This window comes from Gopherus evgoodei, chromosome 6 (assembly GCF_007399415.2).
Source record: "Gopherus evgoodei ecotype Sinaloan lineage chromosome 6, rGopEvg1_v1.p, whole genome shotgun sequence".
In the NCBI taxonomy this organism is placed as follows: domain Eukaryota; kingdom Metazoa; phylum Chordata; order Testudines; family Testudinidae; genus Gopherus; species Gopherus evgoodei.
The window spans coordinates 33269214-33288832 of NC_044327.1; the positions used below are offsets into that span (position 1 = coordinate 33269214).

General features: G+C 37.5%; 1 protein-coding gene across 1 annotated transcript in view; it reads left to right on the top strand.

Annotated features, from left to right (window-relative positions):
- The window catches only part of RASEF (RAS and EF-hand domain containing), a 50133-nt gene that overhangs the window by 6086 nt on the left and 24428 nt on the right, over nt 1-19619 (top strand). Inside the window, exons 2-4 of the mRNA XM_030567718.1 lie at nt 10391-10537; nt 13349-13439; nt 18419-18514. Of these exons, the coding sequence (XP_030423578.1) occupies nt 10391-10537; nt 13349-13439; nt 18419-18514 (334 nt within the window). The remainder of the gene's footprint in view (nt 1-10390; nt 10538-13348; nt 13440-18418; nt 18515-19619) is intronic.

A 19619-nucleotide genomic window follows, 5' to 3' on the forward strand; every position in this document is an offset into this window, starting at 1 on the left:
CTCTAATATATGATCCTTGGCTTCATTTGTTAGGCATGTATCTATTCAGGTTCAGAGCATCCTTTGTTTTATTTTATTTTTTCTTTCTGATTAGTCTTCAAGCACTGGAGGATGAGCTAGGCTACAGTTCAATTTCTCTATGCTGGTCCAGATCTGGCAAATGTTTTAGCCTGTTTATCTTTGCTCCTCTGGGTAGTACTGTTGAAATCAATATGATTACTTGTATGAGCAAAGTTATATATATACTTAAGTATTTGAAGGATATGGGCCTTGGACAAAAAAAATGTAAAGCTTAAGATGACTTTATAATATATTGTTTTACATTTAACTGTTTATAAATCCACATTTCCTAAACTTTTTCCTAAAGGAAAAGTTAAATAGGATGACTGAAATGCTTCTGAAATCAAAACTGGAAAAAAATCTTAAAATGGCAAACTTCTCACCATGCTAATAACAGAACTGTTTTTAAGGTATGCAGTTTGCTAGCTTATGAAATTTTACATAATAGTTTGTAACTGTTATTCTCAAAATAGCATTTTGTGTCCCAGCACATTCATTCTTCTTTATTTCTCCGATACAGTATTTCCCTGGGATATATTTGCACTGAGAACCACAAGTAAAATAACTTAAAACAAGCAAACAAACAAACCCTGGCCAGCTCAGAAGTGTAATTAGTTAAAATATGAACCATCAATAGAGACGCTAACTTGACTATGCCCAGATTCTGACCTCAGTTACACAGGTAAGATGGAATAATTCAGCATTCGGTCCTGCAAGGTGTTGAGTACTTGGTAGTGGGCCCCAATCCAGCAAAGCATTTGATCATGTGCTTATTAAGTGCCTTGCTGGATTGCTCATAAAAATGGAGGAGTAAGCCATAGAAGATCAGAGTAACAAGACAGAAATGGGACCAGTTTCCCTGTAAGATAGAAAGGACAACCTTTCTCTACTTCCTTGTATTGCCATTGCGAGTTGCACTTGCATCAAAGGGACAATTGGCCTTTTATTCTGCAAATAAGAAATGATAGAAAATTTCACCATATGATACAAATAGAATAAAACCATTAAAAAAAATCTGAATCCTGGATTAGAAATTTCTCTTGTGCTTCAATGATAACGAAGGCCTGGGCCTTAGGTAGTGCTTTTCATCCATAGATCTCAGAGTACTTTACAAAGGAGTTCAGTATTGTCATCCTCGTTTTACAGATGAGGAAACTTAGGCACAGAAAGGGACATGACTTGCCCAAGAACACCCAGCAAAGTAATGGCAGAGTCAGGGATTAAGCCCAGTTCTCCTGTCCCAGTCCAGCATCCTATCCACTAGGCCGTGCTGCTTAGCTATTAACATTTAAATTGTACTAAGGTTTGTAATGCATTGGTATGGCTAAGGCTCTTCATTTTCAGTTTTTATTTTGTGTAAAATGTTCCAGGAATTTATCAGTGTTCATTACAAAAATTAATAAAAAGGTAAAAATAGTGTAAAAATTAACTCAGTCATTTTCTGGGTAAATATCAGGGTTAATATTGTGGGAACGAGAGGACAGAAAAAAGCAACAAATAGAGAAAAGTAAGAGTATGGAAACTAAAAGCAGTTTAATACTGTGGCTTATTTAATGAACTGTACATTAACAGTATGTACACATATGTTTGTGTATCTTTTCACTACATTGCCTCACTTTAACAGACAGGTAGACTAATTTATTATTAACATAAACACGTCTACCTAATGTTATTTTATTGGATTTTCTTAATATCAGTATTTTCATGTACATGAGTGATCCAAAATTCAGGTGAAAATCAGTAAAAAACTGAATAATAGCTTTTGTAAAACCCAGGAATCTTTCAGTATATAATAGTAAGAGCTGAAAACGAAGGGTCTTAACTATGGCATATTCACTTTCTTAAATCAAAACTAGTCTTTTTAAAAGAGTTCTAGTCATGTTGTCTTTATGTAGGCTTAATGCAAAAGATACCAAAATCAATCAATTTTTCAGAAAGCCATAATGCAGGAGCAAAAGTATTTATATAGGTTTTTAAAATAATTTTGTAGAATTGAATACTGATTTTAGTAGAGACAGTACACAGTTCCTGGGATATCAGAAATTCCAGCTAGTTAACATTATCTGTGTACTTACTTTTGACTTTCTAATATTGCCTTATGGGTTTTATCTTGATTAGAATAAAAGATGTGTTGTTAGAAAGTTAGCTAGCATACTCTTACTAGCACATTCTAACACTCTAGCATAGACAAGCCCATGTAGACTATTAACACATGCCAGCTGGCCAAGATGAAGCCTACTTAGCAAATCTGACTAATGATACACCTTTAAATCTTAGTCATGACAAACCCTATCACACCAGCTAAAAGAGAAATCCTTGCTGAACAACTGCGGTCTCCACCAGTTTAAAATAAGTTATACTGTTAACTGCTGCCTTATCAAACTGTTGGTAAGGTGCAAGGAAAGTTTCTGATACCTCCAATATTATATAGGAGTTCAGCAGGGCTGATCACATGTAAAGTTACATGTGTAAGTAATTTCAGGATTGGAGTTTGACATGCTTCCTGCTTCAAACAGCTTAAGGTTAATTACCATGTGGTATTAATATTTTCCAGATTGTATCATATTTTGTGGTTTCTCAGGATGATTATGGCTCAGATTCAGTGTCCACAAATCAGAGATTTCAATAAGCAAGGCTCAGGAAATTATTTCAGTAAACTTAACACTAAAAGGCACAAAATAAGCCTTAATTGTTTTCAGTATTAATGATCCATTTCCCAATCAAATCTGCATTCAGTATAGTAGTAGATGCAGTATCTGTGGGCAGGTACTCTGTTTCTACACACTGTATAGTGCATATTTTGAAACTAACTTAATTTTTAGACAACTGTTATGGGATGTGTCTTGCCTGTCTGCAGTTTGATTTGATTGTCCAATTAATTTAATTTAGCTTGCTGTCAGGATGCCTTCAAAGCATGTGTTATAGTTGCCTCTATTATCTTTTGAAGTTAGATGGGAGAATTAAATTTATCCTTTTTTCCTCCAAAGAAAGATTTTTTTTTCCGCAAATTTCCGGGGGTGTGTTGAGTCAGATTCCTACGTGAGGCATTCACTGTGAGCCGAAGTGTTGTTTGCCAGTTAGCCTTTATACTCAGTGAGCAATTGTGCTAGTAGCACAAAAAGCAGAAAGGGTTTCCAGACTAGTGTTTCCAGACTAGTATAATGAAAGACATCTGATTTTAACTGAATCTTTTTTTGTTGCTTTCTTTTCATTCAAGACATAACTATTCTTCCTTTATATTAAATCAAATGCGATGAGTAATTAAGCACAAAAAGACAGTGATTTCATTTTATATGCAGTGAACTACCTATTGGAGCATATATGAATGAGCTTTAGAAGTTCTCCTTTATTGAGAACTGAGACACACATCAGATTATACAACTAAAAGCTATTTGACTTTATCTGAGTATTCAGTTACCCTCACACCTATTGAAATTTCAATTGCCAACATTAAAAGAAAACAGCAGGGTATTTTTAAGTCTGTATAAAAAGGACAACAGCTTTTTCCTCCCTGAAATTAGAATAAGGAATGATCCAACACTCACTGACACCTCGAGAGAAAACTCGTGCTTGCAAATCATGTAACCATCAAATGTGCCAGCAGTTATTGATGTCTGCAAATGGATGACTATGGATAGTGACTTCTTTTGAATTTTGTCTCCTTTTATGCCCCAGACAGTGTTTTAATGCCCCTAGCAAGAATTTGGTGGGGTGGGGGAAGGAGAGGAATAGGGGTAGGGAACAGAGAGCTTTTCAGGTTCAGCTCCTGAATCCCACTAACTGGAGAAATTTGCTTTCTTTCCCCATCCATTTTACAGGACTCTGAGCTTCAGTCTGATATATACCCAAGTAAATATAAACTAAAAATGATTTGAGGAAGTGTATGCTACATAAGTAGAAAGGTCATTAAATGTAAGGTTATAAATATTCTTTCTCTGAAAATCCTACCATTTTGCTGTGCTTTTCACAGCTCCACTACTGTTATCTGTTCCTTTCTTTGTGCCTTGCTTCATTCTACTTCCTATGTTTACCTGATTGTAGGCTTCCATCTCTTCAGGACAGGAATTTAATTTTATTTCATTTCTATAAAGTTGGAGCTATGTGAATGTTGTTAATTTTGTTTATAATAGCTCTTCTATGGAACTATTCAAGTAACTGATTTTTCCATACAATATCAGTAGATCCTTAAAATTTAATAAACTCAGCATAACATTGGCGTGCACATAGCTACCAAATCTACAAAATAATCATGACTGAAAAATGTGTATCAGTGTCTACTGCATAAAAAGCTGCATTTCAGGATGATAACGCTCAAGAAAGGAGTGATGGCTAAAAGAGGGCAAAACCTTACACAGTGCACTCATTCAAAGCACTTGAGACAGATAAACAGGTACTGTCTAGACCTTCCAATTTGTTCCCAGAGCTTTAATCGCTAGCGCTATTATGAGACAACTGTGTTCCTGAAAAACATTCTGGGCCTGATTCTGATTGCACTAATACCAATGTAAATCAGGAATAACTCCACTGAAATAAATTGTTACACAGGTGTAAAACTGAAAGATAAAGTTAGGAGGCATGAGATCAGAATCAGGCCTGTAGCATATTAATATGAAAACAAGTACTCCAAGCATCCTAACTGGCTTCAGAATTCTCGTGTCCATAAGGATTAAAAGTTTCTAGGCCCTTTTTGTACAGGTTTTGCAAATGCACTTGACAATTGTGCATAAACACAATTTAAACTTGTTCGTGGCTGACCTGGGTTCCAAGATGGCCTCACTCAAAATCACTTTAGCTCTATTGATGGTGGCTAGCCAAACTACAGTAGAGCCTGCTTTCCCTACAACTGCATAAAATGGAGATGGGTTTGAGCTGATACAGATCTGAAATTTGGAGTGTTTGGATCTGGAGTTTTTATTCAGGCCAATCTGTGTCTTAAACACTGTTGTAAATACCTGTCCAGGCATGATCTTAAAATAAAGCAAGGTATATTCAGGGCAGGTATACATCAATACCCATGATGCTTTTCTGTTCTACATTTATCGCAAAGCTCTACTTTGGGAACATACCTTTTGGGAACAGCTGGCAGATTGCACAATAGGGATTCAGTCCCTAGTGACAATGAATAGCAATAATTTCTTTTACATTATTTTTTTAAAACATCTATGCCATGCATTCATATTTATGTACATCTCTGGGTGTACACATTTTTAAGAGTTAAAAGCTTGGCACTTGGAAGTGAAGGAGGCCAAAAAAAACCCCAAAACAAACACACAAAACCCCACATTGAACAGTCTTAAATAATTCAAACTGGGTTAATTTTTAATTTGAAAGTTCTAAAATTTCTGACATTGAAATACAAACTTTTTAGTCTCCTTCTGTATCCCATCAAAACAATCTGAGTTTCAAATATTAGATACAATGCACTGCTCAGGAATAACCTGCAGACCACGACATATTTTCAAAGTTTATTCAGGCAAACAATTTTGAATAACTAGTACATTTTTGAAAAGTGATCTCTCCATAAAGAGTTGGAAAAAATGGACAGCATTAGTCAGTTAAATTATTAAGTACAATGACTCTGTCCTGCTGTAATTATGCCAGTAAAGTGTCCCAAACTATGTAAAGCAGAAAAGTGGTTGAGAAATATGCAAATAGGCAATTCAGAAAAATTATTTTCATAACAGTCAAACACTCCCTGCACAAGGCCACATCCTTCTAAAATTCTGTGAATTTATAAAGTATTACAGTGAGCTTGCAAGTTAATTACAAAATATAGTTTTCAGATATTTGAGGTGATTAAGTCAATGGCATTACTGATAATTTGTGAAAATGTATTACATCTTGCTCAAGATGCCAGTGGTCAAGTGGAATTGTAGCAAATTTGTTACAAATTTTTTATTTCTTCTGTTTTTCTGTTGCTTCTGTGGGCTGGTGAGTCATGTTTTTAATTAAGATTTTATGCAAAGCTGTCACTGACGTGCTCAGGTAAGTGCCATCAACATCCCCAAAATGTCAGTTTCAGTTTTAAAAAAAACAACTCCCAGAGGCTATTACAGCTTCTGTTGGGTGTTGCACTACTGTGGTTGTGTGGATTTTATTTTACCTCTTAGACCTAACTGGCTCTGCATAAAAGTATGCCACTAGGGTGTTCTGAATCTAGCTCTGACTGCTGTAACTGGGCCAGTGAGGAACAATGAACATAAAGAGGTTTTTTGGATCACATAGCTAGCCTAAAGTACTATAACAGCTACTTATGTTTCTGACATCAACATCTTAATACAAAGCTTACCCACATGTGTGCACAGTCAGATGTAGTGGTAGGGAAGCATTGCTTTCAAACTTCCTTCTTTATATTTGTTCATTTGTTTAATCTTTGATGTCAGAAAATAGAATACTGAGAGAGGAGTGGTGCTGACATTCTTGGAACAGGAACAAAAATGTAAAATACAGAACAGAGCTCCACCACTGTCGCAAGGAGTTTGTTGTAGGGAGAGACCAGTGTGCTTGATTAATTTTCGGTTTGTCAGCGTGAGGCATTGTAGCCTCATATGCTGTACTGTAAGCAAGATCCTATTGGACAGTGCACTAAAGATGCTTTAATAGTAATATTTTACATGAGTACAGTGCTTTCTGTCCCAAAGTATCTTTCCAACTACAAAGCACACTTTAGCTTTATACATATAGCTCCACTAGGGTGGTGGGAAGCAGTCAAGCAGTATTGTACAACACTGGAGTGAGAAGGGCCTGAGCATTTTTTTGCCAAGGACTTTTCTTTGCGAGGAACACAACACAAGCCCCCTACTGTTGTGAAAGGTTTGATGATATGCTCCCTTCTGTCCAAACAGAGCTGACAGAACCTGTATGTGCAATACAGATGTGTGAATACCTCAAAAAAATCCACAAACATTTTCTTAAATAAAAAATTTGAATACATTTTGGCTATGTTTGTGTTTGCTTTCTGTGAATGTTATAATAGAGTTTTACTGGCAGGAACATTCATGGATGCAGCAAATTTAGAACAGATACAAAATATTTGTGAAATGCAGATTTTGAACTCAGATGTATGTGCACACCAAAAACTTGATTCTAAAGAGTTGTGCTCATCCAAGGAGGCAGAAACATGCCATGTGATCTATTTATCCCTGTCAAAACTAACCAATGCAATTAGTTTTGAACATCAAATGCTCTCAGTAAACTGATTACAAACCTTCTATGGACCAAGAATTTTTCATATTTTTTTGGGAGGGTGGGGAATAATACCTACTAATGAATAAGAGCAGCCATATTGGGTCAGACCCAGGGGCCATCTAGCCCAGTATCCTGTCTTCTGTCAGTGGCCTATGCCAGGTGCCTTTAGAGGGAATGAACAGAACAGGTAATTATTAAGTGATCCATCCTATCGCCCAATCCCATGTGTCTTACTGATATGTGTTGTCTTGACAATTAACAAAAAGAAACTCATTGAATAATATAGTCACTACAAATTTTTTGCTCAGCTTTAGATTTTACAGTCACATCGCAAAGACCCAAAAGTGCTGATCCAAATAATGTTGAATGTATCTACCTTAAAGGGATGACGGATTCATTTGACTATGATGGATTTTGATATACAAAGAACACATTTTCTTTTGTTTAGGGCCCAATCCTGACTTAAATAAGTAGTCCTTACTCATCTGAGTAGTATAGTTGAGTTAAAAGTGACAGCTAATAATAATACTACATTAATTAATTAATTAATACCTACTTTGTAAATGTTGGCAGGATCTGTCCCTCAATTGTTTTTGCAGGGCAAAATCTAAACCATTCTAAACTCTCCTTGTTTTGCCTAAGGAATACTACACGATATGAACCATAGCATCTCAGCGTTGTCTTGCCCTTCTACCACTGAGATAGAACAAAGTAATAAAAGGATGGAATTTCAGCCTTTAAATTTCTTTGTTTTCCCTCATTTAAAATTTAATTAATCGTGGTGATAGTTTGTATTTAATGTCAGTGATGTTTTAACTTTTATATTAGTGTCAAATGAAAATGTCCTTATCTGTATTTTAAATATGGGTTATTGACCAAACTGTGTAAATATGCAGTAAGGCAGTTTTTTAATTACTGGTTATTCATGCATAGTCATGATGGGATAAAACTGGTTAGTACCATGATCACCTATGAATCATGATATTTCTTTAAAAATATGTTATGAAACGTGCAACTGTGCATATATGGCAGAGAATTTTCAAAGACTAATACAAGTGTTGAAATTTTAACTTACAGAAATACCTAATATACCTAAAGTACTAGCCTGTATAAAAGAAATGATTTCTGAGAACAATAGTTTAGGTGCACAAAAATGGCATGAGCATCAGTAAATCTGTATTTCGTTGTGCTTTTGGTACATTGCCATATATTCAACTTGTACATCAAAATTTCAGCCTATAGATTTTTATAGTCTCCTGGAGGTTCTGCAGTTGTTTAAAATAGTATGTGAGCTATAGCAGCAGTTATGGTACAGTTGTAATAGAATAATGCATACAACTGGTGGGAAATCATATGGATACACTGTGAGAAGATACGTTGATAACCTCCTACACCATGGATATACAGTATGAGGTGCTTTAAGTAGATAAAGTACTAGCTACAGAGAACATGAATCTTCTTTCTATAAAAAAGTATCCAAGGAGATGCCAAACCTTTTAAGTTATATTTTAAATAATGCTGCATTTATAAGAGATTCTTCATGACTGGATAACTGCAAGTATAATTTGATTATTGGAAAAGGGTCAAGTGTATAATCTTAGGGGGAAATCTTAAACTTTTCATTTAAAAATTTTCAAACTTTTCTGTAAAAAAGAAAAGAGAAAATTTACCCATGGTATATTAGATATGGTGCTGGAGGTAGGACTCAGAAAACTTAGGTTTCATTCTGTTTTCTGCCACTGACCCACTGGATGACCTTGGGCAAAACACATCACCTTCCCAGGCCTCAGTTTCCCTTCCCATTTTCTCTATTTAGGTTGTAAACTCTTCAGGGCCAGATCCATCTCTGTGTGCACAGTGCCTCACATAATCTGGCGCTGATCTTTGCTGGGTCCTCCAGGTCCTACCATAATAATAATTCCAGTAATCAGATTTATAATCCAAGTAACAAAAATATCTAGCATGTAACAAAATACATTACACGACTATAGTTCCTGATGATATGGTCAGAGAGTTCAATGAGTTCATTCTATTCTTCAGCAGTAACCTCTGTAATATTGTCATCTTTTCTTAAGCTGTTGTGTGTTTTGTTGCTGTTTTTGTGTTTGCTCTTGGCAAAATGGTTTGATTAGTCAGTCAGGAATTTTTGTATTATAGTTTATGAAGGGAGTCTGCTTTAAAAAAAATGAGCATGTTGTTGTTCTGTACTATGGCAGAGGTTTTATAAGTGGTGTTTTTTTCTTGTGAAAGTTTTCAGTGACTGTACACACACACACACACACACACACACACACACACACACACACACACACACACACACACACACACACACACACGATTTTTTGTTTTCCTTAAGCATCCACTGTATTTCACATGAGAATGGTATCTAGGAATGGCATCTTAGAAAGATTACCTTTTTATTTTTTTGTCAGATAGAGCAGACAAAGTTCCAAGAGTAAAATGATTGGAATTAAAATTATTTGTTTTATACCAGTGATTTTTTTACTCAGTGTTCCTTGACAATTTACTTCCTGGTTAAATAAAAATTTTTGGTCACTATCTATAAAGCTATGAATGGTCTGGGCCCCAGATATCTCAGAATTCACCTGCGCCACTATGCCAAATGCAATTACTGAGTCTGGTTTACTAATGTGTTATTCATTGAGTCATCTCTGTCGTCTTTTCTCCAAGAAAATATACCCAACTCCTTAAGCTTCCATTATAACTTAGGTGCTCAAGGTGGTGTCCTCTTTTCCCCTTTGCAGCAGCCTCCAACAGTGATAATCTCCTTATATAGTATGATTACCAGTAGTGCACTCAGTGGGCTTGATTTTAGCACTGTGGTACTCCAATTTTACGCTGCACTTTACACAACCAACATAAGAAATATGAAATTATTCAAGTAATACTTCTAAAAGCTTTTTCTGGGAGAAGTATAATGCAGTAAAGAGACCGGAAGGATTTAGGTACTTGAGAAAAGGGCAGATGCTGTGCGGAATGTTTTAAATCTGTATTTGTCTTGTTAAATTTTAAAATCTGAGACACAGCTTGTTCTCATTTTGAATAAATTTTGGAAGCCTAATATAGTGGTTTTTGTGTAAGGAAATATGCTTCATTGTTTTGTTGTTTTGTTTTTTTTCAGGCAAGAGCAGGCCAGTGTTTTGTATGCGAACATCAGCTTAGTGGAACCAAGATTAATTCAGCCTTATGAACATGTTGTTAAAAACTTCATCCAAGAGATCAAACTTCAAAGCATGGAGATGGAAAGCTTGGCCATAGCTGTAAAAAGGTACAGGGGATCGTTCTGAATGTCAAACATGTGCAGTTATGAACTTCACCACTTATTTCTGTAGTCCAGTATGTTGGTTAAAGTTACCTGGTTTTAATGGCAAAACATGTTGAACAGAATATTTTCATTTTTAGGATATTAAACTGAGAAGTTGAAAGAATCACAGAGTTGTTTTTTTATACAAACCAGACAATTTGCAAATTGCAAATGACTCTGTATGTAATTACTTACACTTTGGATAAATTCTGGGGCCAGTCTTTGATCCAAAGGCAGGCTAAGATCCCAGATTTTAATAACTAAAAAAAAATTGGTGGGTTTTTATTTTTGTTGTAACTGTAACTTTGAATACATATGACTGTCATTTGCTTTTACAAATATTATTTTTGTATCTCCCGCTTTAAGGAGAGTATTTAGGCAGCATGTTTGGGTATTGTACAGGGAGTCCTCGACTTTACGACCTTCGACTTAGGACGAACAACATTTACGATGTTTCTGAATTGACACCCTGATTCAACTTACGACAGTTGGTTTCAACTTTATGACACTTGGTACTGCAATAGATTGGATTGCGATTCCGAGTTACGATGTTTCGACTTATGATACACTTTTCAGGAACCAATTGTGTCGTAAGTCCGAGGACTGTGTGTATCTTAATATTTGTAACTATATCATATTGTCATATTTGTATACTACGTATTAAAATTCCTATATGTCAGGGAAAGCTAAAAATGATTTTGTTCTAAAAAGTGACTGTGCAAATGTTATCATGATGTTCCCTGTTCATTGTGTCTCAATGAACCCAGACTAAATTTGCTCAGTTTACAAGTCAGAAACTTTTAATTTCCAGTCCTGCAAACTCAGCCTTGGCTTTGAGAGTCAAGCTGATTTCTTTCCTCCTTGTACATCATCTCCAATAATATTGTAGAAACGTAGGACTGGAAGTGACCTTGAGAGGTCATCTAGTCCAGTCTCCTGCACTAGTGGCAGGGCTAAATATTATCTAGACCATACCTGACAGGTGTTTCTTTAACCTGCTCTTAAAAATCTCCAGTGATGGGGATACGAAAACCTCCCTGGGCAATTTATTCCAGTCAGAGCCGTCTCTTGGTAGGGCAAATCAGGGCAACCACTCCGGGCCCTGTGAGCCAGTGCTACTGGCTGGCGCCGCAGTCCTGGAAAACATAGGCGCAGGAACTAGTAGTGTGGGGAGTGCTGCAGCACCTCCGGATGCTGCCCACACCCCATGCCTGGGGTCCTCCTCCCATGCCCAGGGTCTCGGCTGTCCAGCTGCTGATGCAGGGCGGGGCCCCCAAGCTGACAAAGACTGCTTTGTTCCGGGCCCCACATCCCCTAGGGATGGCCCGATTCCAGTGCTTATGTAACATCGACAGACCCCAGTCATCAGCAGGCAGGATCGAACCTTGGACATCTAATGTTTAGTGCATGAGCCTCTATTGCATGAGCTAAAAAGCCCCATGGTGGTTAGCTAAGGCTGTAACAAATTCATTTATCTCTAAATGGTCTTGGTGCCACTACATGGGATAGAACACCACACTCAGGAGGTGTGTGTGTTACAATTATCCACCCTGACAGGAATTTTTCCTAATATCCAACTTAAACCACCTTGCTGCAATTTAAGCCCCTTGCTTCTTGTCCTAGTCTCAAAGGTTAAGGAGAACATTTTTTCTCCCTCTTGCTTGTAACAATCTTTCATGTACTTGAAGACTGTGATCAAGTTCTTTCTCAGTCTTCTCTTCTCCAGACTAAACAAACCCATTTTTTTCAATCTTCCCTATGTTATGTTTTCTAGATTTTAATCATTTTTGTTGCTCTTCTCTGGACTTGCTCCAGTGAAGGCTCCAATAAAGGTGCTGTGTCACATTTGGACTGATATATAAACTTATGTATGAATGGTGGTCATCTTCAAATGATTTCCTTGGCTAGGTAGTCTCAGATTGTCAGTGGGATGGCACAGCAGTAAATGAAGGCAGAATTTTGTCCTGCCACTGAAGCTGAAACTTTACATTAAATTTATGTGTTTTGGACAATATGTGAGAAGTAATTGAATAAGCCATATCAGTACTGGAGTGATAATAGTAGTTAGACAAGTAAAAATATAGCTTTTCCAGTAAAGTAAGTCAAGATGACTAAATGTATATAGGGCCTAGATCTATTGAGAAGATGGTGTATTTTTTTACATAGTCATTTTTCAGAGGAGAATTTCACTTTAAAGATTTATTTTAAAGGGAAAAATATGAAACCAACTTTCTTCTAAACAGAGCATAAACATCATAGCCTTTTGTCAGTACTGCCGTATCCAGGGGCGGCTCCAGGCACCAGTGCAGCAAGCGCGTGCCTGGGGCAGCAAGCTGGGGGGTGGGGGGGTGGAGGGTCGCGTGCCGGTCGTCGTGAAGGTGGCAGTCAGGCTCCCTTCAGCAGTGTTTCTGCGGGAGGTCCACCAGTCCTGTGGCTTCGGCAGCAATTAGGTGGCGGGTGCGCCAAAGGTGTGGGACTGGCAGATCACCTGCAGAACCGCCGCCGAATCTGTGTGACCAGCGGACTGCCCGCAGAAATACCGCTGAAGGCTGCCTGACTGCCATGCTTGGGGCTGCAAAAAACATAGAGCTGCCCCCTGCCGTATCTATCTTTCAGCCACTAATAAAACTGTGACATAATTGCCTCTCATGTTTGGCCCAGGGTTCAACATTTGCTTGTGTATGTTTGAACTGGATAGGACATGTACTTTTTTTCTCAAATTTTCTTTGAAGTCAATGGAGGACTCATTAGAGTATATTCATGTTTAAATCTTAGAGCTCAGGATAAAGCAGCAATACAACTCAGTGAGATGGAGGAGGAGATGGATCAGCGGATACAGGCTGCAGAACACAAAGTCAAGAAGGAAGTGAGTACTAGATATTCCCAGCATTTCATAATTATCAGGTTACTCCTGCCCCTGTTGAAGTCAATATTGACTTTAAAGGTGCAGGCTTCAGGCCCCAAGTACAGACTATTTCTCATCTTGATTTACAAATGTCTAAAAGTTTATGGAATCACATTTTCCAAATAATCTTATAAGAAAGTACTATTGTTTGGTTTTGATGCCTGTGGGCCAATACAGGCTGTAACTGAACAATATTTCCTTTGAAGTCATTTGGTAGAATGTGGGCCGTAGAATTTAGGACAGACTTAAGGTTACCAAATGCCTGGATATCATAGAAATGTAGCACTGCAAGGGACCCCAAAATGTCATCTAGTCCAGCCCCCTGTGCTGAATTAAGTTATCCTTCCTTATCCTTTTCTTTTAAAAGCATACATTTGATGCTGATGAGGAATGTAATTCTTAAGGAATGATTTGCACCATGAATGTTCTAAAAGCCATCCATTTCCCCTGCAAGAGTGGGGGGTTTGCATCACCATTTAGATTTGTTGGGCCTAACAAAAATACTTGGACAAAACTCCCATTGAGTTTAAGGAAGGATTGAGGGCTAAATGATTCTCTGGACTTGCATAGGCCTGATCCAAAGTGCACTGAAGTCAATGGAAAGACTCCCATTGACTTCAGTGAGCTTTTAATTTGGCCCAGGAAGAGGATAAAACCTCCCAAAGGACATTTTTTCATTTTCCTCACAAAACAGATTGGCTGCTTATGTGTAAGCAATAAATTGCAAGACACAGTGCTCCTATGTTGTTGAGTGGGGAGTGGAAGGGATTGACCACTGAAGGGGACACAGAATGGAAGGACGACATCCCCTGGGGAAAGGGTCTAATCAGTAATACCAGTGCCCTAAATTTTCCTGTCTTTACAGAGTTGTGTACTGATTATTGTTTGAGCTGTTTAATCTGCTTAGACTTTCCTTCCCCTGTTCATGCACAATTATTTTTTTTAGAGATTCCCGGAAGAGGGAGAGGAATCCCATCCCTATTGTAGTTAATGAGAATTTTGCCGTTGTCTTCAGAGATTTCAGGTTTCACCCATTCTCTTAATCCAGTTGCAACCTTGATGGACTGTTGGAAGAATCCTTTTCTCTTTATTAGTTAGGAGAAGATATATTAGAACCCTAAATGAACTGTGTAATAAAAGGTAGAAAATACAATAAACTACATACTCCTTGTGACGGGTGGGATCACAGAAACCCCTCTGGGAGCTGTCACCCAATGGGCCAAGACTACTTTTGCCCCCTGCTTTCCCTGCCAACTCAGGACTACAGCACCCTGTCTTGCTGAGCCAGACACTCCCGTCTGCTCCAACACAGACCCAGGGTCTGGATTATTTGCCCCAAAGCTGCAGGTTTACCTGAAAGCAGCTAACAGAAGTGTTCCTGTCTATAACACTCAGATGCCCAACTCCCAATGGGGTCTAAACCCAAATAAATCTGTTTTACCCTGTATAAAGCTTATACAGGGTAAACACTTAAGTTGTTCGCCCTCTATAACACTGATAGAGAGAGATGCACAGCTGTTTGACCCCACCCAGTATTAATGCATACTCTGGGTTAATTAACAAGTAAAAAGTGATTTTATTAAATACAGAAAATAGGATTTAAGTGGTTCCAAGTAGTAACAGACAGAACAAAGTCAGTCACCAGGCAAAATGCAATAAAATGCGCAAATCTGTGTCTAATCAGACTGAATACAGATAATCTCACCCTTAGAGATGCTTCAGTAAGTTGTGGGTTTTGTTTTTTTGTTGTTTTTTTTTGTTTTTTTGTTTTTTTCCCTCAGACTGGACACCTTCCAGGCCTGGGCACAATTCTTTCCCATGGTACAGCTCTTGTTCCAGGTCAGGTGGTGGCTAGGGGATTCTTCGTGATGGCTCCTCTCTCTCCCCTTTCTTCTGTTCCACCCCTTTATATATCTTTGCATAAAGTGGGAACCCTTTGTCCCTCTCGGTTTCCACTCCCCCCCTCCCACACACACTGGAAAAGCACCAGGTTAAAGATGGATTCCAGTTCAGGTGACATGATCACAGTCACTGTAAGACTTCATAACCCACTTGCCAACACACCCAAATACAGGAAGACTCACAGGTAAAACACAGCCATCTGCAGACAATAGTCCTGGTTAATGGGAGCCATCAAGATTCCAAACCACCATTAATGGTCCACACTTTGCGTAATTACAATAGGCCCTTAGAGTTATATTTCATATTTCTAGTTTCAGCAGCAAGAATGATACATTTATACAAATAGGATGATCACACTCAGTAGATTATAAGCTTTGTAATGATACCGTACAAGAGACCTTTTGCATGAAGCATATTTCAGTTCATTATATTCACTCATTATCATATTTTTATGAAGCCATATAGATTGCACAACGTCACACTCCTCTTTGTCTATGTAACATAATGTTATAATAAGCAACTATTACATTGAAATATAAACCTACTTCAATATATTATATGCCTAAGAACAAAAATCAAGTTAAGATGGTCTAACACGTGCACAATAAATACATCAAATAGTATTTATTTATTTATTTATTTATTTATTGTTTAATTTTTGTAGGCTACACAATATACTCGGACCAGTCTGCATACTGGAAGACACGGTCCCTTTCATCAAAAGGGAGCACATTGTTATAATAAACTGCCAAACACTCTTTACCACTTGTATCATGAATGGTTATTTGATTGGTTAGTAGGTGAGAAGATAAATGATATTTGGATAAATATGTTATGTCATTGACCTTAGTATGTTTACTGTAAATACTCATTTTGTAATATAATAATCAGTGATTTATCTATCAGTTTCCTAGAGGGGATAGAACACACATGATGACATCAAGGTCTCAGGTGTGAATTCAGTAAAATGGTGTGTTATAATATGTTTGGCAAATGACAATGTAAATCACAGGAAAATAAGTGGAGGATGGGCACAACTGTATATCCTGCTGGGAAGATATGGAACATTTTACACGTAGGAAACAAATACATTACTTCTGAAAGAATTTCCTCTCTGCACACACAAGTACATTGCAATAATAAAAAAATAAAATGTAACACTCTCAACAACCATTATGTGATCAACAGATGAACAGGAAACATGTATCAAAGGTCATGTACAACAAGCCATTGCACTTGTGCACTCCTCCTGTCTGCTACATATTTCCGAATGTAGATTGTAATTTTTATCCTAATACAAATCAGTCTGTACCGTGGGCTAAAGAGTTCTAACAAATATGAATGGATGGACTGAAAATCAGATAAATGACAGTGTTTTGGGACCACTGGGGTGAAATCCTGGCAACATCAAAGTTAATTGCAAAGCTCCCATTGACCTCAATGGATATGTCTACATTGCAATTAAAAACTCCTTAGCTGTGGTGCAGAAATGTGGACTTATGGAGCCTGCAAAGAGGGAAGGTCCAAGAGCTTGGGCTCCTGCCTGAGCCTAAATGTCTACACTGCAATTACAGAACCTCTTAGTCTGAGTCCCACAAGCGTGAGTCAGCTGACACAGATCAGTTGCGGCTGTTTAATTGCAGTGTAGGCATACACAGTAGAGCCAGGATTTTACTCCTGATACCTAAGTACCAATATCAAGGATGGGCTGTAACTTATTTCTCCTATCATTCTATGGATTACATTTCTTTACATGTTTCTTTCAGTTCATGGCTCGACTTATTTTCAAAAGGTAAAACGCCCCGAGAGCAAATGTAACTTGCCGAGATATTTATTTTATGGGATTGTTCTAAGCTATAAATCTTAATGGCTGCAGTGAGCACACTGTTGTTTCAGACAGTGTGCTGACTCACACCAGTGTGACGCCTTCCTCCATATGATATCTGTATTTTGAGTGTTCCCTGCCTTCATGTTTTCACCAGGAAGGCAAACAATTAATGTGCAAGTCATACGTTAGGAATCTGTACAGGTGTCAGCAGTAGGAAAATCCTGCACTAGCTGGACAAGTGATTTACCTGTATTGCTATAATTAAAACACACACATACCAAAGGCTCTTTTATGAAAAGAATTGCACCCTGAGTAAAGTTTCGATCTTTGTTCCTTTCCACAAATAAAATCTGGCAGCTCTCTTAAAATCTTCATTTGCCAATGCTGATTGTTGTGACACCTTCTGGTTTGTAGTGCTCAAGTCAGAGAGGAGGCCTGTGCTGAGTTTAACATTCCCATCTACAGTTCTCGAAGCCTGTGTAAACCTTATTGATTTAAACAAACAAAACCCCAGTAATCCACTTGGATCAGCGTTCAGACTAAAAACCTTCCTGAGTCCTCTACAAATTAAGATACTGTCACTATCCTTTCTCATACTCATACCTCCCCTTTTGTCCCCTCCAAAATGGGATAACAATATTGCTTTAGCTGTATCTAGAGACACTTTTCAGTTTCATTGTGGACGCTGGCAACATTGAAACAAGGAAGTATGACATGAATTACAAACAAAGAACTGTCACACAAATTTATCTTGGGAACCAGCGTGTGATATTTTCTGAGGGGAGAAGGGAGGAGAAAGATTATTTACTCTGGGACCATATGTGTCTTCTGTGCGAATTACAGACTGGTCTAAAATCCATCAGAGTCCACAAAACTGGGTTACGGTTGAATTAAGTAACATTGGTGAACTGACCTGAGGTTTTACTCCAATCTGCTAAACATTTCTCTTCTACAAATACTTCAGATACTACAAATAGGGCTGTAATAACTTGAGAATTCAATTCAATGCCCATTTTAGTCAATTGAAAGGCACCTATTGACTTTTAGTGTTGGATAAGACCCTTAATCGAAAGCCAACGATGTGTACTTCAAGGTAAAAGGAAATTGTTTGACTTTACAATAATGAAATGTTTAATACCTTGGTGACTAGATTTTAAAGAAAATGTTTAAATCTGTATTTTGACTGTTAATAAAATACCAAATGTTACAGGAGAAGCGGAAAGCTGAAGAGGCATTAAATGATCTCAAGCGTCAGTATGAGAATGAAGTTGGTGAACTTCAGGTGACAATAAAAAAACTTAAAAAGGTGGGTAGCTTGGACTTGTGCCCAGAATTCTGTGGATGATACAATAGAGCCTGACCTGGGGGATGCTAAGTGTTTCTTCCGAGGTAGCTAATGGGAGCTAAGGGTGCTCTGTCTTTTGCTGTAAAAATTTTCCGGATAATGTGCATCATTAAATGGCAACTTAAAAATCGTTTTTAAAATTGCATTGACTAAAATACCCATTGCCGTTGTCCTTGAATCCATTCAGTATAGTCTACCGAAATACTTTGCCAAGGGACCTAACTGCTAGCCAAATAATATTACCAAATGATTGCTTATGATTATCAAGAAACTGGCATTTTGATTACCCAGTGGCAGTCTGGAATTTTATACATTGGAAAGAATCCAATTTATCATGTATAATTATTTGCAATGGACAGAATGATAAAGGGGTGAAAAGGACCTAGTATCAAAAGTTGTCATATCCATCCTCTTTGCACTATTAGGTTTATCTCTACTTTGATATTCCTATCTCTATGATTAACATTCCTAATACTGCAGAGAACCCCAAATCTGAACTCTCAGTGCAGGGACCAGAATCTGAATTTTGCAGTTGATGCGTATATCAGTGATGGAATGCTGAATGCTCACTTTTGAATATTTGAAATTCAGATTTAGGTTTTTGTGGCTGGCCCTTGCTATAGCTGTTAGTAACATTATGTGTCTTTCAGCAATATGAATCCTGGATGTGAATTGCACTCCATTTTCCTCTTTACTATCATTAAATCACACTTACAATTCCACTGATACTAATGGAAGTTTCCTATGAAAATGCTGTAGCTCTCTTTTATTTTTTACTCTGTAGAGAATTGGGCCTAAATGAGCTGGGTAGCTATGCACAGCTCCGCTGAAATCAGGGGAGCTACCACTCTAAATACCAGTAGAGGATCAGACCCTGGGTTGGTTTCGTGTATTGCAAAATGACTGTTATTTCTAGCAATACTAAATTCTGTAGAACACACTTTGAGAAATTTTCAAAATATTTTTTCTAAAAAATGAAATGATATAAACTAGATAATTTGGAGGTGGAAATTTCTTATGTGTACACCTGGAGAACTCATGTTTTGTAAAAGACCTTTTGTAGCTT